The sequence below is a fragment of the Hyaena hyaena genome, unplaced genomic scaffold (genome assembly GCF_003009895.1).
Source record: "Hyaena hyaena isolate Hyena2069 unplaced genomic scaffold, ASM300989v1 scaffold_162, whole genome shotgun sequence".
NCBI classification, from domain to species: domain Eukaryota; kingdom Metazoa; phylum Chordata; class Mammalia; order Carnivora; family Hyaenidae; genus Hyaena; species Hyaena hyaena.
Window position 1 is genome coordinate 127,059 of NW_024080795.1, and position 23,953 is coordinate 151,011.

The following is a 23,953-nucleotide window of genomic DNA, read 5'->3' on the forward strand; positions in this document are numbered from 1 at the left end:
GGCCACCAGCCTGTCCTTCATCCCTTCTCCTTTCCCAGACGCCATCGGTAAGCCTGCTGGCGTCTTCTCCTTCCAGGTCAGCCCCATGACCAGCCATTTAGCCATGCCAGCACTGACCCCTGAACTCCCTCTCCCCGTGTCCTTCTATAGCACCTGCTCTGCCAATCCTCAGCCCTATGAAAACCCCACCACCCATGCTCTCCACCCCCCCACTCCCAGGCCACTGGCTATTGCTGGAGAAGGTCATGAAGTTGGCTCCGCTACAAAGCCAGGCCGGCCAGCTTCAGCGGGGCCCCAAGGGCTGCGAGGCAGTCCTTTTATATATCTGTATCACATTTCTCTCAGCGATTGTTCCAAATCCTCCCCCTCTCTTCAGATCCCCTTCCCAACCCCCTCCACCCGACCCCTCAGTAGAGGGCCAGCTTTGAATTTCAGTGATAGGACACAGGTCACTGGGCAGGAACTCCCTCGGTTCTCCCTTGTTCCCTCGCCCTGCCCCAGTTCTCTGCCTTTTCCCCTGTCTGCTTGTCCCCCACCCCTCAGCCTTATGGAAACGAGGGGCTTCCTCCTCAAGGGTCCCTCTTCCACCAGTGCTCTTGACACTAGGTTCTCTCGCCTTCTCCGGCACTTGGCCCCGGGAGCCATCTTCTTTCCCTTTGGGCAAGCTCTCCGTCTTCACTAGTGTTTTGTCCGCTCAGCCTAGAAACACTTCCCACAAATCTGTGTCACGGTTCCACACCACCACCAAGCTTTTAAAAATGTACCCATCTTTAAAATTCCACATGAAATTCACGCCTCCTCCTGGCCGCGCTTCCTCCCTCCAAGTCAGCCCCCAAATTGGACCGAAAAAATCAGAAAATTATAAGCAAGAGGAAGAAAAGACAAACCACCCACAATTGCATCAGCCTACCGTTGATGTTTTGATATATTTCTTTCCGAGCTTTTTCTGTGCCCATCTATAAATTTACATATCTATGTGTATTTTTTCTCATAAAAGTGGATTGTAGTATACATAGTGTTTTGTCATAAAACATTTCAGACATCTCAGCATTGCTACTTATTAGTTGTCTGACCCTGGGTAAGTAAATTAACCTCCCTGAATCCATTTCCTCCTGTGTAAAATGAGGACTATTATAGGAACTACCTCACAGAGCTGTTATGAGGATTAAATGAGATAAAAATATATAAAAACACTTATCGCAGTGCCTGGCACGTAGCATGCTGAATTAATGTTAGCTATTATGATCTTCCCACGTCAATAAATATAGCCCCACATAATAATTTAATGAGTTCTGTCACTGCTGTGTCTAATAGGAGTGACGAGCGCACTGCAGTGAGTCACCAACACACACTCATTTGGTATATGAGCAAGTACATATGCGGGATAAACTCCTAAAAGCAGAACTGCTCATTCAAAGGCTCTGTGCCTTTGTAATTTTGATAGCACCAAGTTGTCCTTCTTCTAGTGAGTTATGGTGAGTTCTCCAACTGAACTCTGATTGATGGCTACTGAGTCTGTTCCAACGTTTTCACTGCTACACACTCAGACGGTGATGAACATCTTTGTCACCACATCTTTGTATAGATCGGCGAGAATTAATTCAGGGCAGAGGAAAGAGTGTAAGTGAATGCGCAGAGACAGCGGAGCGAATGGTGTGCACAGGAAACTGCTTACATCGCTGACATGCAGAGAAGGACAAGAGGTGAGGCTGGAAGATAGAGCGGGACCCGATTATAAGGGACTGCGAATACTGTGGCCATTCATTCGGTCCCTCGTCAGATATTTAGTGACCATCTCCAACAGGCCATGCACCGTCTTGGGCACTGTGTTCACTTAATGAACAGAACCAGAAAAAGGCTCCTGCCCTGGAGGGGCTTACGTTCCAACAAAGAGAGACAAACAATAAGTAACCTATAGGAAATGTTAGAGGGTAATAAATCCCAGAGCAAAAAGAAAAAGCAGGGCAGGCTAGAGGGGATCACGGTACGGTATTACATAGAGTGGCCACTTCACTACGGTTTGACCTTATTCTAGTGATGGGGAGTCACTGAAGGAGGCGCTTACTTATATTGATCAACATCTTTGCCATATCCACACACCACTTGATACCTAACGATTCTGCTTAAATCAACTTACTTTTCCCTGCTTGAATTTCTGTCTTTCCTTTTTTAAGTGGGCCTCATGCCCAGTGCAGAGCCCAATGGGGGGCTTGAACTCTAGACCCTGAGATCAAGACCCGACCTTAGAGTAAGCATCAGGCACTTAATCGACTGAGCTACCCAGGCATCCCTTAAACTTATGTTAAAGGAAGCCTTATAACCCACGCATAAGTGGAAACCCAGTACTGCATAGCACGAATGTCTAGAAAGGGCGACTGGAAGATACCTAGGGTTGGCCCCTTCCCTTCCTTTCAGAGACCAGCTGACAAAGAAGAACAATCACAGCAAGCACTTCTAAAATTGTGTGCTTATGATTTGCCAGGCAGCTTAGCGTTTTGCATGTAGCAGGTAATTTTGTCTTCACAATAACTCCATGCTATAGGCGCCATTATTGTACCCAGGGAACAACTTGGGCACTGAGTAACCCTCCCAAGTCTCAGTTTCCTCCTAAACAAACGGGGACATTAATGGGGATAGAGGAGAGAAGGCCCATGGCTTCTACCTGCTCTTCGCTGTGCCTGAGAGGGGGCAGGAAGGGGATGGAAGCTTCAAGCTACATCATCTCCTGGCCACTATGCCCCAAATTCCAATGACTGAGATTAGAGCTAAATTGCTGCTTCAACATACAAACAACCCTCCCCAGGGCTAAATGTATTGGCCACTTCAAATTTCCTGTGAAGAACTTTAATCGGGATGTCCAAACTGATGTCAGACTTGCTAGGACGGGAAGTTCTCTTTTCCAGTAGACTTAACATACAGTGTTCTATGAGTTTGAGGCATACGATATAGTGACTCAACACTGCATTACTCGGTGCTCATCAGGATAAGTGTATCCTTAATTCCCTTTGCCTATTTCACCTGCCCTCCCTCCTACCCACCTCCTCTCTGGTAACCACCAGCTTGTTCTCTATAGTTGTTTGGTTTGTCTCATTTTCTTTGTTTGTTTGTCTTGCTTCTTGGATTCCACGTATGGGTGAAATCATATGGTATCTGTCTTTCTCTGACTGATTTATCTCACTTAGCATAATACTTTTCAGATCCATCCATGTTGTTGCCAACGGCAAGATTTCAATTATTTTTTTATGACTGAGTAATACTCCATTGTATATATACCACCTCTTCCTTACCCATTCATCTATCCATGGACACTGGGGCTGCTCCCATATTTCAGCTATTGTAAATAATGCTGCTATAAACATAGGGGTGCACGCATCCCTTTGAGCTAGTGTTTTTGTACCCAGTGGCAATCACCTAGTAGTAGAATTACTGGATCACAGGGTAGTTCTATTTCTAATTTTTTGAGGAACCACACTGTTTTCCACACTCAACACACCTGTTTGCATTCCCACCAACAGTGCAAGAGTGCTCCCTTTTCTCCACATACGATGGGGGTTTTGATTAGAAGAGGGAAGAAGATATGCCTCTGGAGCATCGGCGCTGGCCTCTTCTGGAAGAGAGCAGACCTGGGCAGATACTGGGGGAGGAGGAGGGAGGCGGGTGCCTGGGCAGCTGGAGGGAACCAGGCAGCAGAAAGCTGGGTGGGAGGAAACGAAGACAAACTGTATCAACTTCAATTGTCTCTGCTTCAAGTCCTTTGGGGAAAGAAGTGGAATCTAAATACAATAAATAATACATCAGCAGAGGCACGGTGCCTAGGTTCGTTTAACCTGTTTCATCTCTCAAAGTGTGCTTCTGCTGTCCAACTTCCTGAGAAGCATGCTTCATTTCTAAAAAGAGCCATTTCATTCATATGAAACAATCCGGGACTCTGAACCACTCAATCAAAGAATCTGAACCAGAGAAATGTCTGCTGCAGTTACCATTCAATAATCATTCCACAGAGTCACAGAGATGAATCCAGGTTCCTTGAAAGGCTTACGACCAAGGAAAGTGCAATATAATGTAGTCAACCTGGAATGTACTTGATTTATAAAGGAAAGATGAGCTCTTGTATAGAGTACATATTTTTAAATGGCTTCAAGAAAGTTGGAGGCTAAAGAAAAGCTTCTTATAGAAACAAAAAAAGCTAAGAGCAGAAGGGGTTAGTTCTCTGGCATTCCCAAATGACCCCAAATAGCCCACAAATGCGATGTGTTGTTAACGTGGGTCCTATATCACAGAGGAAAACATTACTAAATCTGCTTTGTGCAGACCATCTATGATGGGATAGAAATCCTAGAGAGAAGCACACTACTCCTGATTTTACAATGTAGATAAGGAGATATCAAAATCCTTTACTCGAGAGCCTGGTGAACGTGGCACCACATTTTCTAGTGTACAGCTTCCTTCTGGTGCACAGCATTTGAGGAGTCCCAAACAGGACTCAAACAATCCTGGAACCTACACTAGAGTTCCTATATGCTAAAGTGAGATTAGCAAAGCTTGTTGCTTGGTAACGTGCTCTATAAACCCTTGAATCTTGGGTGAAATAGACAAAGTAGATCTAGTGTTTTGATCCATTTAATTTTTTAAATGTTTATTTTTGAGAGACAGAGAGACAGAGCATGAGTAGGGGAGGAGTAGAGAGACAGGGAGACATAGAATCCGAAGCAGGCTCCAGGCTCCAGGCTCCGAGCCATCAGCACAGAGCCTGATGTGGGGCTCGAGCTCAGGAACTGTGAGATCATGACCTGAGCTGAAGTCAAATGCTTAACCAACTGAGCCACCCAGGCACCCCTGTTTTGTTTCACTTAAAAAGGATTTCTTTCCTGTCACCAAGAAGTAAAGGCTGATACCATGCTTCATAGCTTCCCAGATACTCACAACCCCTAACCAACAGGACACTGGCAAATATCTATAAAGTTAGACTCTTGCAGACACCTGTCAGTGGGAGGGAGTATGGGAGGCTACATACACATTTACTATGTCACTGGGAGGTTAGCAAGCCCCAGCTTCTCTTTAAGAATGCTTTATTTATGAATTTATCTTGAAATTAACTAAAAAGAAGTGGGAAGGCATATGAAGCTATTCCTAAGAATTTTAGAAGACTCTGGAGAAAGTCAGCTCAGTTTATTTTCTAAAGCAACTAGGATTATCTTTTGAAGGAAGTATGCCCTTTAGCTGATCATTTTATTTTATTTATTTTTTAAATGTTTATTTACTTTTGACAGAGAGAGCATGAGAAGCGGAGGGCTAGAGAGAGAGGGAAACACAGACCCAAAGCAGGCTCCAGACTCTGAGCTATCAGCACAGAGCCCGACGCAGGGCTTGAACCCACAAGCGATGAGATCATGACCTGAGCTGAAGCGGGATGCTTAACCGACTGAGCCACCCAGGTGCCCCTAGCTGATAATTTTAAACAGTGATGAATAACTGCATTTGGCCAATTAACAAGACCCAGGATATACACGGTAAATTCTTTGAAAACAAATAAAATCCGATGAACGTTTTTTAAGTAAAATAAATATATTTTAACACAGTTCCTTACTCTCACTGACGGCTTTCTTATCTTAAGGAACATTTAACACAACAAATCCTTTAGAAAAGCAGTATCTCAAAATGAAAACACTGTTTAAATGAACCACACACATGAAGTACTCAAATGAATATGCATTGCAGGTGGAAATACAAAATGGTGAAATCACTTTGGAGAACAGGCTGGCAATTTCTGAATAAAGTTCAACATGCAGTCACCATCATAATACAGCAATTCTGCTAGATATTTACTCAAGAGAAATTAAAATATACATCCACATAAAAGTCAAAACACAAATATTCATAGCAACCTTATTCGTAATGGCCCCCATCCGGAAACAACCCAAGTGTCCATGAAAATGTGGATGAACAGGGGCACCTGGGTGGCTCAGTTAGTTAAGTGTCTGACTTCGGCTCAGGTCATGACCTCACCGTTTGTGGGTTCAAGCCCAGCGTCGGGCTCTGTGCTGACAGCTTGGAGCCTGGAGCCTGCTTCAGATTCTGTGTCTCCCCCTCTCTCTGCCCCTCCCCCACTCACACTGTCTCACTTTCTCTCTCAACAGTAAATAATAAACATTTAAAACATTTTTTTAAAAGGTGAATGGACAAATTGTGCCATTTACACACAACGAAATATGACTCACAATAAAAAGTAATGAACCACTGATACGGAAAGCAACATGGATGGATCTCAAGGACATGCTAAGTGAAACCAGCCAGGCACAAAAGGGTACATACTATGTGATTATACATGTATATGAGATATTGTAAAAGAGAACCTAATCTATAGTGATAAAGAAAAGGAGATCAGTGATAACCTGAAGCCAGCAGCGGGAGTGGAAATTAACTAAAGGTGGCATTTTCTGTGGCAACGGAAGTGGTCTCTATCTCAACTGCAAGCTCTAATGGATGCAATTTGTGGTAAGTATGTAAATTATATCTCAGTAAGGTTGATTTTAAGCATAGTATTACTGGGAAATACTTCAAAAGGTGAAGATTTTTTAAAACATTTTTATGTTTTTAATTTACTTGTTTTTTTTAAAATAATATCTATGCCCAACGAGGGGCTCGAACTCAACACCACCAAGGTCAAGAGTCACATGCTTTGCCGAACTGAGCCAGCCAGGTGCCCCCAAAAGTTGAAGATTTAAAGTTACTTCTGCTTAGCAAGTATAAGTATTAAGCATCCTGTGCAAACTATGCACCAAGATGCAGTCCCCAGAACAAGGCAGCTGAGCGGGGCGGTGGCGGCAGCCTTGTGGACACAGAGATGCAGATCTTTGTGAAGACTGATGAGTAAGACTACTGCCCTCAAGGTCAAGCCCAGTGACACCACTGAGAATGTCAAAACCAAAATCCAGGACAAGGAGGACATCCCACTTCCCCGGCAGCGTCTGATTCTGTGGGCAAACAGCTGGAGGATGGCCGCACTCTCTGAGGCCACAATACCCAGAAAGAATCCGCCCCGCGCTTGGTGCTTTACCTGTGGGGTGGCATCACTGGGCCTCCCCCCCGCCAGCTGGCCCAGAAATACAACTGTGACAAGTGAATCTGTCGCAAGTGTTATTCTCTCTGCACCCCAGTACTGTCAACTGCCGCCAAGAAAAAGTGAGGCTATATCAACAACCTGCGCCCCAAGGTCAACTAAGGCCCCTCTACTGGCTCTTACTTTGCCTGCGGGGCGGCGTCCTGCCCAAGCCCCAAGGCCCTGTGGCCTCAACAAAGTTTCCCTTCTGCTGAGTGGAGCAGCAAAACAAAACAAAACAAAACAAAAACCCCAACAGACAAAATTTAATAACACAGGCACGTATGCACGGTGGAAGGCACCGGGCTCGTGCTATTTGGAGCTGGTAGATCCAGTTTACCAGGATCTTTCAAATAGCGCCTACCGTGTGGGATGCATGGCAACGGGGATAAAAGGCAAAGGATTCGTTAGGCTGGAAAGAAAACCAATGTATAGGTTACACTGGTCAGGAGAACTTGGCTCAGATCAAGGACAAGAAATGGTATTCTGCATCGCCGCGCACCCTGGCTTGTCGTCTTGTTAGCTACCTCTCAATCCAGAGGCCGGTCAATCTGGACGCAGCTTGACCTTGTCTAAAAGCTGGTACAATGACTGGGACAAAGAGTAGAAAATGATATAGGACAAGAGGTTCTTCAGATTCCTTGGCCAGGCTGTAGGGACTCCCTTTGCCCTTCCCCCTCCTTCTCCTTTCAGTGTTTGACAGAAAGTTCTACTAAGGTTTTAACAAACACAGGAGATTGGATAAGGACCTAATCTGGAATATTTTACTCCTCCGTGTAGCTTTAGAAATTAAAAGATGGGGAGATAGCTAATTGAGTATCTGCCATATATAACCTTACGATAGGATTCAGAGTACAGTCACACTGAACTGGGAAGTATTCTGAAATTGCTTTTTTAAATTAGAGAAATCTAGTATCACGTTTTTTTAAGGAACTGACAATGAGATGCCAAAAAGAAAAAATGTGAGGTGTGTATGGTCATTTCTGGGTACTACACTTGAAGCTTGCTGATGAACTAGAAAATGTTCAGGGCCAATGGCTAAGATGGTAACAAGGTCTGGAAACCATCTCGCAAAGACTAGAATGGAAACATACAGGAGAAAAGATTCGTGGGGACATGGCTATTGTTGCCAAATATCTGGTGATGGACCCTTGGGTTGTTCCCACCTTTTGGTTGTCGTGAATAATGCCTCAAGGAACATCAGCATACAAGTATCTATTTGCGTCCTGGTCTTCAAGGAGTGGAATTCTTGGAGCATATCATAATTCTATGTTTACTATTTTGACGGCCTGCTAAAATGTTTTCCACAGTCACTGCATTCTAGCCAGCAGTGTGCAAGGGTCCTGTTTCTCCACATCCTCACTATTACTTGTTATTAGGAAAGAGATGGATTTTGCTTATTTTGTGGCATTCGTCAGGGCAAATTAGGTCAAATGATGGAAGGTAGATTTCAGTTCAGTATCAGGGAGAATTTTTTTTTTTTTTTACAAATAGTTTATTGTCAGGTTGGTTTCCATATAACACCCAGTGCTCATCCCCACAAGTGCCCCCCTCCATGCCCATCTCCCCCCTCCCCCACCACACCCATCAGTCCTTAGTTTGTTCTCAGCATTCAAGAGTCTCTCATGGTTTGCCTCTCTCAGGGAGAATTTTTGAATGAGCAGAACTTTCTAATAGTTGAGAGGCCCTTTGACTCTCCTTCAATGAAAGTTCAAATAAAAGTAAGTGTAGTTCAAGAGCAGTAAGGGGGTCCTGATCTTCTCATCCCCTCCCTCACGTTAATTAATAACTGCAGATAACTTTTTAAAATATATTTATTTTAACTTCTATTATTTCTTGATTATTCAAGTAACAAATATTCCATGTGGAAAAATATGAAAATACAGATAAGCAAAGAGAAAAACAAATGAAAACAAAATCATCCATCTTCCTACCACCCAGAGACTTAAACATTTTGGCATATAGTCTTACAAAGTTTTTTCTGTTATATATCCATATAAAATATATACATATATTTTTTAAAACAAAAATGAAATCCCATTAATCACGTTGCTTTTTTACTTTGCAATATAGTGTAAACATCTTTTCCATGTCAAGTGATATATGGCCATGTCATCATTCTTGATCATGGTATCTCCCCTGCCAGGTAAGTATGCCGGCGTTGGTGGTATAGTGGTGAGCATGTCATCATTCTTAATGGGTGCACAGATTTCCATGGAGTGAATGTACTGTAATTTGTTTAACCCGATGTTTTCCAAAGGGTGTACATAACATAAATCCCTTAAGAGGACCCTCAAAAACAAGAACTTAAACAGTTTAAAAATGCTTCATACCATGTCTCTTTTGTTGGGCTTTCACAATGTTGAAGAAATTATTTTTATGGGTTTTCCTAAACTTACTGAACCATAGACTCCCCATGGCCTTCATGATCTTTCATTCTTCAGGACACTTAACTTACTCATATTTTGTAAAACACCCTGAGAAATGATGGCTTAACTCATCTGTTAGGGTTAAATACTAGATTTCTTGTTTTTTACATAGAACTTGCCATTTTAACCACTTTTAAGAATGCAATTCTGTGGCATTGATTACATTCACAATGTGCAACCATTCCCATTATCTATTTCCCAAGCATTTTCATCATCCCAAGAAAAAACTCTATACCCATTATGAATAACTCCCTATTCCCGCTCCCTCCAGCTCCAAGTAACCTGTAATCTACTTTCTGTCTCTATGAATTTATCTATCTTAAATCTGTCACATAAGTGGAGTCGTGCAATGTTTGTCCCTTTGTGTCTGGCTTATTTCACCTAGCATCATGTTTTCAAGTTGCATCCATGTTGTAGTATGTACCAGAACTTCATTCTTTTTCATGGCTGAGCAACATCTCACCGTATGTATGTAATGCATATTGATCCATCCATCTGGTGATGAGCACTGGGGTTGTTGCCGTCTTTTGGCTATTGTGAATCATGCCACAAGGAACACTGGCATACAAATGTCTGAGTCCTTGTTTTCAAGGAGTAGATTGTAAGATCAAGGATCTTACGATAATTCTATGTTGAATATTTTGAGGAGCTGCCAAAAATGTTTTCCACAGCCACTGCACTATTTTCCATTCCAGCCAACAGTGTACAAGGGCCCTCTATTTCTCCACCTCCTCACCAACACTTGTTATTATCTCTTTTATCTCTTAGCCATCCTAGTGGGTATGAAGTGCTACTGCTTTGTGGTTTTGATTTGTACTTCTTTAATAACTAATGATTATTTCTCATCTTTTCATATGCTTATTGGCCAGATGTATATCTTCTTGGGAGAAATGTCTATTCATAAAAGTCCTTTGCTCATATTTTAATTGGGCTGTTCATCTTTTCATGGCTGAGTTATAAGACTTCTTTACATATTCTGGATTAAATTCATCAGATAGGATCTACAAAATTTTTGGTAGTCTTTTCACTGTCATGTTAGTGTCCTTTGAGGCACAAAAGGTCTTAATTTGATAAAAGTTCAATTTATCTATTTTTTCTTTACTTGCTCATGTTTTTAGGGATATATCTAAGGATCCATTGCCAAAACCAATGTAATGAAGATTTACCCTTGTTTTTTCCCTAAGAATTTAAGGGTTTCAGATCTTAATATTTAGGTCCTTGATCCATTTTGAGCTAATTTTTGTATATGGTGTGAGGTAGGAATCCAACTTTGCTATTTGGCATGCAGATATTCAGTTGCCCCAGCACCATTTGTTGAAAACATTACAGTTCTATTTTTGAAATCATTACATTTTTCACATTAAACATCCTTTTCAACCTGTCTCATATTTTTCCCTAAGAAAAAATTTTAGAAGAATTGCTGTATCAAAAGATGTGCACATTTTGAAGGCTTCTGATATGTACTACCAAATGTCCTCCACAAAGGACATTAAGGACCCACTGCAGTGAATTGAAACACCACTTTCCCCATACTCTCAACAGCCATGTATACTACAAACAAATTTTAAATCTCTGCTAGTCAGGGGCGCCTGGGTGGCTCAGTCGGTTGAGCATTCCACTTCGGCTCGGGTCATGATCTCGCGGTCTGTGAGTTCCAGCCCCACGTCGGGCTCTGTGCTGACAGCTCAGAGCCTGGAGCCTGCTTCCGATTCTGTGTCTACCTCTCTCTCTGGCCCTCCTTCACTTGCGCTCGCGCGTGCTCTCTCTCTCAAAAAAAATGAATAAACAGTAAAAAAATAAATCTGCTAATCAATGTGGCATGGTGATGTATTCCAAATCAAGTTTAAGAGAGTTTTGGCTGAACTTCTCTTGACAGTCCCAACATGCTAGCCTCAGCACCTTCCTTTCCAGCGGCTTCACACCTATGAAAAGATTATCTAAGAATAGGACTCAATGTAAACTGCTGCAGAGCTTAATATAAGTCTAGTTAAGGAAGCAAACTAAATCCTCCCTTTCAGAAGAGTGAGACTAGAAATGGAGAGAATAATTAGGTTCCTCTGCTGGATAATGTAATTTCAAACTATTTCCTTCCTCAGCACAAAGTCACAAACCAGCTGTTGGCGACTTTCAAGTATGTCCACCTTTGTCTGTGTTCAATGGACAGTTACCAAGCACGACAGCCATGCCATGAAATCAACTAAGCCAAAGATAGAGGGCTTTTCTTATAGCCATATCATAATTATCAAGGAAAAATAAAAACTATGTCGCTGGTGGCCTGCTATTTAGTACTAGTTCGAGCACTTCCGAATATGGATTGTGACAGGGTTTTTATAGTTGATGTAGCTTTTTGCTCTGTCTCCTTTGCTTCTCGGAAACAAACACATCAAGTGTACCTTTATTTTGTTTTGTCTCAAGCTGTAGTTACTAGAAAGAAAATCTTACGGTGAGTGCTTTGTCAGTGGGAACTTGTACTAATATGGAAATCCTGAGAGGATCATTTATCCACACAAAACAAGAAACCAGAGGGAAATGAGCTTTCCACATTTCATCATAAAGTATGCATAATTCATAGAAGAGAGGCAACTATGGATGAGGCTGAAGAAAATGAGGTTCTTGTTGCCAGAAAGAATCAAAATACTAGGAATAAAGCTAATGTCCTAAATATTTTCTTAAAGCCTTCAGAAGCTTAATGCCATAATGAATTTCACTGTTACAGTAGCAAAGATGAAGGCAGATGTTTTAACAGAATCAATAACATTTTAAGTGGCAGAAAGGACTCTATTTAGAGATTGGAAATCTGAAGCCCAGACTGGTGAAGTGACCTGCTTAAAGTCACACGGAGCTGGTGACATAGCTGGGGCCAAAGTCAGGTCTTCTGATTCTTATAATATAATTTGGTCATTCCCCTAAAAGGTTGACATAAACAGTTATGCTACCATTTTATTTTGAAGTCAGTGATGCCATGGAGAACTCCATCTCTCTCTCTCTATATATAGCCTATTGGTCAATTTGTAGGATTCAGTTAATAGCTGCATTAATTTAATGCATTTTCTTCTGAGAGGCGATGGTCATTAAGTCTCCCACTATTAAGAAAGTTGAGCCAGTTTCCAAGATTCCTATATGTGACTCTCTCCACCCATACATTATAGACATTTATAAAAAGCAATCTCATTTACTCTTGGGTTAAGAACCATAGTGTAAGAAATCTGTAAGATATGATGGAATTTAAGGGAAACGAAGTTACCTTTTTGCCACAGTAACTTCTTGTTCTTGGGCCATTTCTAAATGCATAGCTTCAATGATCTGACAGTGAAGCCTACCTAAATGATATATTTTTCAAGCTCAACTTCTAAGATCTAAAATATTTAAAGGGGCGCCTGGGTGGCTCAGTCGGCTAAGCGTCCGACTTCAGCTCAGGTCATGATCTCACGGTTCGTGGGTTCGAGCCCCGCGTCGGGCTCTGTGCTGACAGCCAGCTCAGAGCCTGGAGCCTGTTTCTAATTCTGTGTCTCCCTTTCTCTCTGATCCACTCCTGCTCACGCTCTCTCTCTCTCTCTCTCAGAAACAAAACATTAAAAAATTTTAAAATATATATTTAAAAACACTTGAGGCATATTGTAATTAGTTTTCTCCATAGATATCCAAAGTATCATATGTGCATTTTCATCATGGATATTTATACATAGTTGCTTCTAGGTGAATTTTAAAAATTCATTTAGGAGATGAGATTAAATATATCCTGTAGTGGGAGTAGTAATAATTCAAGGAGCAGGGATAAAGATTAATGCAGAATTAGAATCTTAACTCATCTGCTTTTAATAGCACATTTGATTTGTCTCCCTTCTAAAGAGCCAATGAAACAGGCCACCTGGATACAAATTCTAACCCCATTCCCCTTTTTTACCCTATGAGCTTTCTGATAGTGAGAGTTGTCCAACAGCAGAATGAACTATTGTGTGAGAGAGTCAGTTCATTACTACAGATTTTAAACTAAGGCTAAAAGATCATTTGAGTGGAGTTCTTAAAAGGATTTCTGCATTGAAAGGTACATTAAAAGGCTTCTAAAATCCTGTACACAGAAAGTATTCATTAGATACTTAATTGAATATACTTGAAATCATCAGTTTGATTGGTTTAGTCATGATAAATCTTAAGAACTGTATTTTTTACCCGATCTGAGAATCTAACTTATTACTACAGTGGGTCTTCATGTCAGGATGAATCTGGAATGCTGCTCTGTTATAATGTTATAAGTAGGAATACTTGATTGAACATGAATACGTATTTAAGGCTTAGAAGTGATCGTCTGAAAATATTTTAAAAGCAGGGGCATTTGAGTGGCTCAGCTGGTTAAGCATCCAACTCTTGCTTTTGGCTCAGGTCACAATCTCAAGGTTTGGGAGTTCAAGCCCCACATGGGGCTCCACCCTGGGCATAAATTGGGATTCTCTCTCCCTATCCCTTCTCTCTCTGCCCCTCCCCCATTCATATTCTCTCTCTATCTCTCAAAATAAATTAAAAAAATATATATTTTAGGGGTGCCTGGGTGGCTAAGTCGGTTAAGCGTCTGACTTCAGCTCAGGTCATGATCTCGCGGTTTGTGGGTTTGAACCCTGCATTGGGCTCTGTGCTGACAGCTAGCTCAGAGCCTAAAGCCTGTTTCAGATTCTGTGTCTCCCTCTCTCTCTGACCCTCCCCTGCTCACGCTGTCTCTGTCTCTCTCTCTCTCAGAAATAAATAAAACATTAAAAAAATATATTTTAGAAATATACTTCCACTTTTGTTAATCCTTTTATTGACAATGTGAAAACCAGTATATATGTACATAAACATATATATTTATAAACAAGCATATATTTATAATATGTAAGAACAAGATTATTTATAAACAAGCATATATTTATAATATCTAAGAATAAGATTTATAAACAAGCATATATTTATAATATGTAAGAATAAGATTATAAACAAGCAAATATTTTTAACATAAGAACAAGATAGGGGAGCCTTGGTGGCTTAGTCGGTTGAGCATCCGACTCTTGATTTCGGCTCAGGTCATGATCCCAGGGTCATGGGATTGAGCCCTGCATCGGGCTCTGGGCTGAGCATGGAGCCTGCTTAAGATTCTTTCTCCCTCTGCCCCTCTCCCTTCCTCACGTGTGCACTAAAATAAAATAAAGAAGAAGACATACCAATGCTATGTTCAATACGGTCACATATTGTTCTCTTATTTTTAAAAATAAGTTATAAGATAGATGATTTTACTTTTTTTCGTAAAATTTTTTTAATGTTTATTATCATCACACAGCATGAGTGGGGGAGGAGCAGAGAGAGAGGGAGACACAGAATCTGAAACAGGCTCCAGGCTGAGTTGTCAGCACAGAGCCCGATGTGGGGCTCGAACCCACGAACCGTGAGATCATGACCTGAGCCGAATTCAGACACTTAACCGACTGAGCCACCCAGGCACCCCAAGATAGATGATTTTAAAAACTAACAAGAAAAATGAATCAGAATAAAAATTCTAAAAGTATCCTCCTGTGGTTTAAATTGTGTACACAAAAAGATAATGTTAAAGTCCAAACTCCCAGTACCTATGAATGTGACCTTATATGGAAAGAGGGTCTTTGTGGATGTAATCAAGCTAAGATGAAGTCATACTGCATTAGCCTGGACCCTAAAGCCAATCACTGCTGTCTCTGTAAGAACCACATGAAAACACAGGGACACAGGGAGAAGCCCATATGATGAGACAGAGACTGGAGTGGTATGTCGGCAAGGCAAGGGTTTCTGGCAACTACCAGAAACCAGGCGAGAAACATTAATAAATTTTCCCTCAGAGCTTCCAGAAGGAACCAACTCTGTTGATACCTTGATCTTAGACTTTCAGACTCCAGAACTAGGAGATAATCTATTTTGATTGTCTAGGCTACCCAGTTTGTGGTTCTTTGTTATGGCAGCCCTAGAAAACAAACATGTGCCTTTTACTATGAAAACTGACATTATGATTCTTTGGCATGTTTAGGATGACAAAATGTAGTCTTACCGTAATTTAAAAAAATCAACTACTCTGACAAGTATGAGGTGGTATCTCACTGTAGTTTTGATTTGTATTTCCCTGCCCAGCAACTGTACTACTAGGTGTTTACCAAAAGGAAACACAAATACTGATTCAAAGAGATACATGTACCCCGATGTTTAAAGCAGCACTATCAACAATATGCAAATCATGGAAAGAGACAAAATGTCCATCAAGTGATGCATAAAGAAGATATGGTCTATAGACACAATGGAATATTATTCAGCCATAAAAAAGAATTGAATCTTGCCATTTGCAATGAAGTGGATGGAGCTAGAATGTATTATGCTAAGTGAAATAAGTCAATCAGGAAAAGACAAATACCATCTGATTTCACACATATGTGGAATTTAAGAGACAAAACATATGAACATAAAGGAAAAAAGAGAGAGAGAGGGAGAGAGAGGTGGAGAGACAAGGGAGGGGGCAAACCATAAGAGACCCTTAACTATAGAGAACAAGCTAAGGGTTGATGGAGGGAGGTGGGTAGGGTGATGGGCATTAAGAAGGGCATCTGTGATGAGTACTAGGTGTTATATGTAACTGAGGAATCACTAAATTATACTGATGAATATTACACTTTTAGCTAACTAGAATTTAAATAAAAACCTGAAACAAAAAAAATAAAAATAAATCAACCACAAACTCTCATCATATAAAAGTTAGAACCACTTTGGTTTCAAAAATCATTTAAGAAATGAAAAATCACTGGGGCACCTGAGTGGCTTAGTCGGTTAAGCGTGTCTGACTTTTGATCTCAGCTCAGGTCATGATCTCACGATTCACGGGATCGAGCCTCATGTTAGGCTCTGTGCTGACAGGATGGAGTCTGCTTGGGATTCTCCTTCTCCCTCTCTGTCCCTTCCCTGCTCTCTCTCAAAATAAATAAATAAACATTAAAAATAAGAAATGAAAATGGTTTAAACAGATCCTCCTAATACAAAACCTTAAAAGGCAACAGACTGGAAAATTGACTACAAAGTCCTTGATTCTGAGGTTATTATGTTAAGTGTGGCACCGTAGAGTACAACTAAATAAAAACTAAGTGAATAGAGTTTAAAGGAATTGTCGGAGTTGAGAGAAGTGTATTGAGATTGTCAAGATTACCAAGATTTACTGATTAAAAGTTCCTTATACAACTGAGTAGCAGTTCCAGCCCCCATTGTTCACTTTCTTCATTCTTGGTTTTTATACCCCCAAGGTTTGTACTCCAAGAGTTTTTTATTCTGCAAGACTTTTTTTTTTTTTTTTTTTTTTGGCTAAAGTGTCAACAATGCATGAGAACACACTTTTTTGTCTGTCAATGATCTACAATTTCAGCAAGGAACATCACTGCCATCATACCTCATCCCATGAGAGCCCCTGTACGTGTTCCTGACTGGTGCACCCAGGGGCAGGCCAGTATAGAAGCTGAGTAACAGGTGATGTGATAGTTCACTTGTCCTTGGCCAATTTGTAGAATCCTGTCCCAGTTTATGGAGACCGTCACGATCCCAGTCATCTCATAAATATTTATTTATTCATAGGTGAACAGAATCTTCCCTCACATATCTAGCCATTAATTCCACTGGGGCCACTGTCAAACAATTCTTAGTGTAACAGTCTTTTTCCCACGTGGGGTATACCTACATCACATTTTCATCATTCTGATTATTTCTAATGACAAGGAAAAACTTTTTATAAATATTTTAGATAACCAGTCCTATTTTGTTAGCTGAGTAAATTAAAACTAATTTTCAAGTTCATTTCATGAGGATACATTTCTATTTTTCAAAATGCTAATGCTATCCTCAATTACTTAGAGCACTTACTTTAGAGTTTACATTTTTAACACATAATTTTTCTTATTCAGAAAGCCCTTAAGACTTCAATACAAAATTCAGGTTTAAACAAACATTTATAGCCCATAGGGAACAACTGGAGGCATAGGATTCTTGCAGAAAAACCCTAACATATTAAGCCTTATTTAATCAAATCAGTAGTCATGATGATGAATAAAAAGTAATTCATAGAAATGTAAAAGACCACAATTTATCAGCATTGTCTTTTTTCCCCACACTTAATTAGAATACAAAATTGATCAGGGATAATCAGGTTAAGTACAAATTGAGTAAACCCCAATTACATATTATTTTCTTACTATTCAATTAGCTTTTTCTCATCATGTTTCCCCTAACTATTCCTTTCCAACAAATTAAACATCCAAGGATACATGTGCAAAAGAGGCAATGCTTGCACCAGCATGTATAACTAGCTTAGTTTTAAAAACTGCTCTTAGGTGCGGCTTAGCTGGTTAAGCACTGTCTCTTGATTTCAGCTCAGGCATGGGAGTGAGATTGAGCTCCGCATGGAGCCCCAAACTGGGTTACATTCTGGCCCGCCCCCACATGTGCATGTTCTAAATAAATAAACATTTTTAAAAAATTAAACAAAATCTGCTGTAAGACAGGTGATTTTTCCAATTATTGAAACTATCGTTAAGAACTAACATGGGCATTCAATACATAATTTAAAAAATTATTTTACTTGTTGATTAATGGGACAATTATATTTCATCAGAACTATAATTTTATCTACTTATTCATATAAATAAATAGAGCTCTGAAATATGTCAGAGCTTTAAAAAGTCAAGGTGCAGCATGTTTCTACACATTAGCAGCTTGAAGATGTATGATTGCATCTTCAACATAGTTCTTATTTGGAAAACATTTTTGAAAATATAACTATATTGCTTTTAAGGGCATACACGGGAATTAGGCATGCAAGTTCTGTAGATAAACAGAATTTTAAGAAACTGAGAAAATAAGGTAATAGGAAATAGTTTAAATTATTATCATACAATTGTTTTTTTTTTTAAGTTTATTTATTTATTTATTTTGAGAGAGAGAGACAGAGCACGAGCAGGAAGGGGCAGAGAGAAAGGAAGAGTCACAGAATCTCAAGCAGGCTTACACTGCCAGCACAGAGTCCAATGCGGGCTCAAACTCACAAACTATGAGATCGCTACCTGAGCTGAAGTTAGATGCTTAACTGACTGAGCCACCCAGGCACCCCTATAACATACAATTCTGTTACTGCTCTAACGTGTGTGTGTGTGTGTGTGTGTGTGTGTGTGTGTGTGTGTGTGTGAGAGAGAGAGAGAGAGAGAGAGAGAGGGAGAGAGAGAAAGAGAGAGAGAGGAGAGATAGACAGAAGAGACAGAGGGGGGAGGAAAGAGAGAGAGGCAGAGGGAAGGAGAGAGAGAAAAAAGCAAACGTGTTTCTCCATTGGTGAGAAAGTCTTGGGATGGGTGAAGCACTTAGTTGAAAGTTCATCTACTATGATAAATGGAGAATGAGAATCAGAAGACGCCACGGGAGTTTGTGACAGAGCTGATTCTAACTGGTGAATTAGAAAATCCTGCCCTGCTACTGCTTCTGTCAAGACTATCTGAAGATAGGGGCCTTGGGTGGCTCAGTCAGTTAAGTGTCCGACTTCAGCTCAAGTCATGATCTCACCACCATTCTCAAGTTCAAGTCCCACATCGGGCTCTGTGCTGACAGCTCAGAGCCTGGAGCCTGTTCTGGATTCTGTGTCTCCCTTTCTCTGTCCCTCCCCTGCTCAAGTTCTGTCTGTCTGTCTGTCTGTCTCTCTCTCAAATAAACATTAAAAAATTAAAAAAAAAAGACTATCTGAAGATAAACTAGGGGAAGAAAATGCCATTCGCTAATAACAGATTTCAAAAGATCTCCGTGTACTCTGTTTTGTCTACAAATAAATACAAAATATGTGAAGCAAAGGAGTGGCCGTAGCTAAAAGAGCAATCTCCTAAGAGCAGTAGTAACACCAAGAGTGATAATAAATAAAAACCCATTCACTGTATTTCCCATTTTGATTATTAAAACATGCTTTCTTGGCCCGCTTTTCAATAATATGCTCAGCCTAACGAAGCACACAAAAATCCAAGGTAGAAAAGATGGGCAGGATATAACTTTCTCCAAGCTTACATTTTTATGTATTTCTCCAATGCCAAAACCCCATTTCTAAACATGTATCCAGCATATCTTTGTGTCAGACATAAATGTTAGGGAGAAGAACTGAAGTGAATAGCATCCATTTGGGATATTAGTTTGATAACTTCTAAAAATATTTAACAATATACCATACTTCTGAATATACACAATAGTAAAAACAGACATAAAAGCCAAGTGAAAAATGGCCAATGAATGTTTAAGAATTCCTGTTAATACTCACCAAGCACTCTCATCAGTATTGGGAGAAAGCACGTCGGTTGTGCCTTGGAAAACTCTCTTGGGCTGATCTTTGGCTATCACTTCACCTGTGACTAAAAAAGCAGATCAAGGCAGAACATGTTTTATCTAATATGCTTTTGCTTTTAACTGCAAAAATAAAAACATGTTCATTACAAATAATTTATAAAATACATAAAAGCACAAAGAAAAAAGTTTTACTTCCCCATTACCCAGACAGGACCACTTTCCAATAATTCCTAAATACGTGTGTATCTATATACAGGATTGTTTTTAAAGAAAATTGGATTTGTATATAATAGTGATACATTATCTACTTTTTCTTTTTAATGAGTATAGTTTTCTCACATTATTTACTAAATCTTATAATGTCATTTTATAGAGCCATGTAGTAAGGCTGTGTCATAATTTAATCTCATTCCTTATTTTAAACATTTACGTTACTGCTGTCTTTATTTTGCTAAAAATATACAAAGAACTAAACGGACCAATTCTTTTATAGTATACAATGAACAAAATAAATATATTTTAAAGAATAAGGAGAAGCGTCTAATGTCAAAACTGTACTGCTGTCATCTTATGACAAAGTCAATGGTAAAATTTGCACAGTGTTACAGAAGCATGTGATAACCATGTCTGGCTGAGAGAAAACCAATGTTCAAGCCCATAACTCGTAGGGTGGTATATATATGAATGATGAAACACTAAGGCCACCTACTCATTAAAAAATATCCCTAGGAATAGGGGCGCCTGGCTGGCTCAGTCAATAGAGAGCTCAACTCTTGGTTGTGAGTTCAAACCCCACGTTGGGCACAAAGTTTACTTAAAAATAAAATAAACTTAAAATGATCCCTAGGATAATAGATCCTAGGAACAGAATTCCACGGACCTACCTTAGGGGTATAATCATGGCTCATAAAACTCAAAAGAGGTCTGGGTATCCTGTCCCATGCCAGATTACCATTATACCATCATGGAGTAAATGACTCACCTCTCCTTTGGGGTTTAAATTAAAAGCAAGGCAAATCAAAACAAATTCATCATAGAAGGAAACGGAAACGTTCTTTGCTGATTATTACTCATAAAATGCTCTTTACAGCGGGCCAATTTCTGCAGATTTCTCAGCATTCCCACTGAAGCCTTATTTGCTCCTGCTTATTCCCAGTGGAAGTAACTGCAGCTTATCGCCACACAACATGCCTTCAAATGCTCGGAGACTCTCACCGCGATCTCACTCTCCTCCATTGTTTACGGTCCTCATTGTGTGTCCTCCCCCACCCAAAACCTCTTTGGAATTTTTATGCCCTCTTTCCCCATATTTCATTAGTAGGTTCCAAACAGGACATCATGTGTTGTTTCCCAAATGGATATTCATATTCTAAAATAGAGTAACTAAAATTAAATTTCTGTTTATCTGTTACTCTATCTAAAATGCCACATGAATTCTGACCAAACTTTTATAGGCTATCTTTGGAATGTTGTCTGACTTAAACTCCAGACTACGTAGGACATATGGACCTGGCTTTGGAGTTCTTGTGGAGACCTCAAACAAGTGAGGGAGGCAGTCGTCCTGCAGAGCAACTGAAAACCAGGTACAAGAGGCTTGTGTGAGACAGGCCACACCCACCAAGGCACTGGGCAGAAACCAACTCTATTATGTCAAAATTGTAACATAGAAATAATTTTGTTAAGTCAAATTTTGGGCACCTGGGTGGCTCATTCGGTTAAGTGTCTGGCTCTAGATTTTGCCTCAGGTCATGATGTCATGGTTCTTGAGATCAAGCTCCACATCAGGCTCTGTGCGGACAGTGTGGAGTTTGCTTGAGATTCTCTTTCTCTCTACCCCTGCCCCATTTGTGCATGCATGCGCTCTCTCTCAAAATAAATAAATAAACTTAAAAAATGAATACATAAATCATAAATTCTAAGAAAATTCCAGGAATTTTCAATGTTATAAAATCATTTTATGCATAAATGTCTTAAAAGAATTATTTTAATTTAGTAAAACAGTCTTTAAGTGTATTTTATTTACTTATTTATTTGAAAGATTTTATTTTTAAGTAACCTCTACACTCAACGTGGGGCTCGAACTCATAACCCTAAGATCAAGAGTCACATGCTCCACCGACTGAGTCAGCCAGGTGCCCCAAGCATATTTTATTTGAAATACTGAAATGACCCCAACTTTCTAACAGCTCCTAAACTATTAATATATTTAAATGCTTTGTCAACACTAGCCCCCAACTTCAGAGCAGAGGCAAAAGACCCCTAAGTTAGGTCATTGACCCATCATCATAAAACAGTGTGCTGAGTTTGAAAGAGTGTTTTCCACAACTGATCTAGTCCTAGTCTTAGAATATAATAAGTACATGCTGAGTTAGATGTGTTGTTAGGGTAACTGCCATTAATTTATCCAAAATACATGGAAGACGGAAGTACATTTCAATTTCTTTCCCTATAGTTTGTTCTCTTTTCCCTTCCCTTCTTTTATTCCCCCTCTTCCTCTTTTTCTTCTTCTTCTTTCCTATCTTTTTTTTAAAGGTACCTTTTTTAAAGATTATTTTACTTATTTTGAGAGAGAGAGAGAAAGAGAGAGTGACTACAGAAGGGCAGAGAGGGAGGGAGGGAGAGAGAATCCCAAGCAGGCTGCATGCTGTCAGCACAGAGCCCAACATAGGACTCAAAACTCATGAACCGTGATATCATGACCTGAGTGGAAATCAAGAGCCAGAGACTGAATCTACTGAGCTACCCAGATGCCCCTCTTCTTTCCTATCTTAATGGATTTTTTTTACAAATACACATTTTTAAATAATTTTTTAATTTCATGTTTATTATTTTGAGACAGAGAGATAGAGACGAGGGGAGAGGCAGAGAGAGAGAGGGAGACAGAATTTGAAGGAGCCTCCAGCTCAACTGTCAGCACAGAGCCTGATGCGGGGCTAGAACTCATAAGCCATGAGATCGTGCCCTGAGCCAAAGGTGGACGCTCAACCGACTGAGCCACCCAGGTGCCTCCACAAATACACATTTTAAACTTTTAACCTTCTTTCCTATTTATCCATTTTCCCTCCCTATTATAGTTAAACTTTGTATTAACTTTAAAACTCAGTAGCGGTATTAACCAAAAAGGAAGAATAACCTAGCTTAGTGAGGTAGGACTGAGAAATGGAACCCAGGGTTGTGGGAATTAAAAAAAAAAACACTTCTGTTTTTTCCACTGTCCTTTTATTAATGAGTAGGTGGGTTATTTTCCATATATTTAATAAAAATTAACCCACATAAAGAAGTGAAACATCAAAGAATACACACTTTAACATATATTTTTAGTGTGGTAAGTGCATCTGATTTGTGTCAACTTATTCACATAATGTCGACAAGTAGGTGCGGCAGCAGGCAGGGCAGGGGCAAAGTTTAGCAGAATACTAGATGAGTGATTCATTCTGTCTGTTCATTCGCTCATTCCCCACCATGTTTTCACAAGTATTTAAGGCAGCTAGCCTGGTGAATTATACTTATATAATGAAAACCATAATAGTTGACTAAACTGGAATTAAATATCACAATTCACATTTATATGGCACTTTATAGCTTTTCAAAAAAATTTTTAAAGTTTTATTTTTGAGTAATCTCTACATCCAATGTGGGGCCTGTATTCACAACTCCAAGATCCAGTCGCATGCTCTACCGACTGAGCCACCCGGGAACCCCAGCACTTTATAGCTTTTAAAATTGTCTTTATATAGTTTGAGTAAAATGAAAGGACTCTAGTAACTTATCAAATATACTTTAAATAAATCCTTTAAAATAAATTTTTATACCACTTATTTTTATATAATACCTTATAAAAATAATTCAGTTATATTTATTTTTGCTAGTAGATAAAAGTACCTTTTCTTTTTAATGCTCCAAATATACTTGGTCTAATAATGTTGGTGGGGCTTTGATTTCTTCTTCTAAAATAAAATTATCACAATCATTACCAGAAAAAAATTTGAACAAAATCAGCTATGACTGTTTCATTAGAATAGATCCAAGGATGTACACTAAAAAAGGACTATGTAGTATCACATCATTTTATTGCTTTTCTCTTAAT

At 39.8% G+C, this 23,953-nt stretch overlaps 1 protein-coding gene across 7 annotated transcripts in view; it reads right to left on the reverse strand.

The window, feature by feature from the left end:
* LOC120236843 (protein FAM122A-like) overlaps positions 1 to 23,953 on the reverse strand; it is a 94,087-nt gene that overhangs the window by 32,761 nt on the left and 37,373 nt on the right. For 6 of the 7 annotated variants that reach the window (XM_039239876.1, XM_039239878.1, XM_039239879.1 and 3 more), the window contains 2 exons: positions 23,749 to 23,813; positions 19,841 to 19,931 (listed from right to left, as the gene is read on the reverse strand). In XM_039239876.1, coding sequence (XP_039095807.1) covers positions 19,841 to 19,931; positions 23,749 to 23,813 — 156 coding nt within the window. Of the gene's footprint in view, positions 1 to 19,840; positions 19,932 to 23,748; positions 23,814 to 23,953 lie in introns of those variants that run through there. The other variant, XM_039239880.1, reaches the window with a different exon arrangement.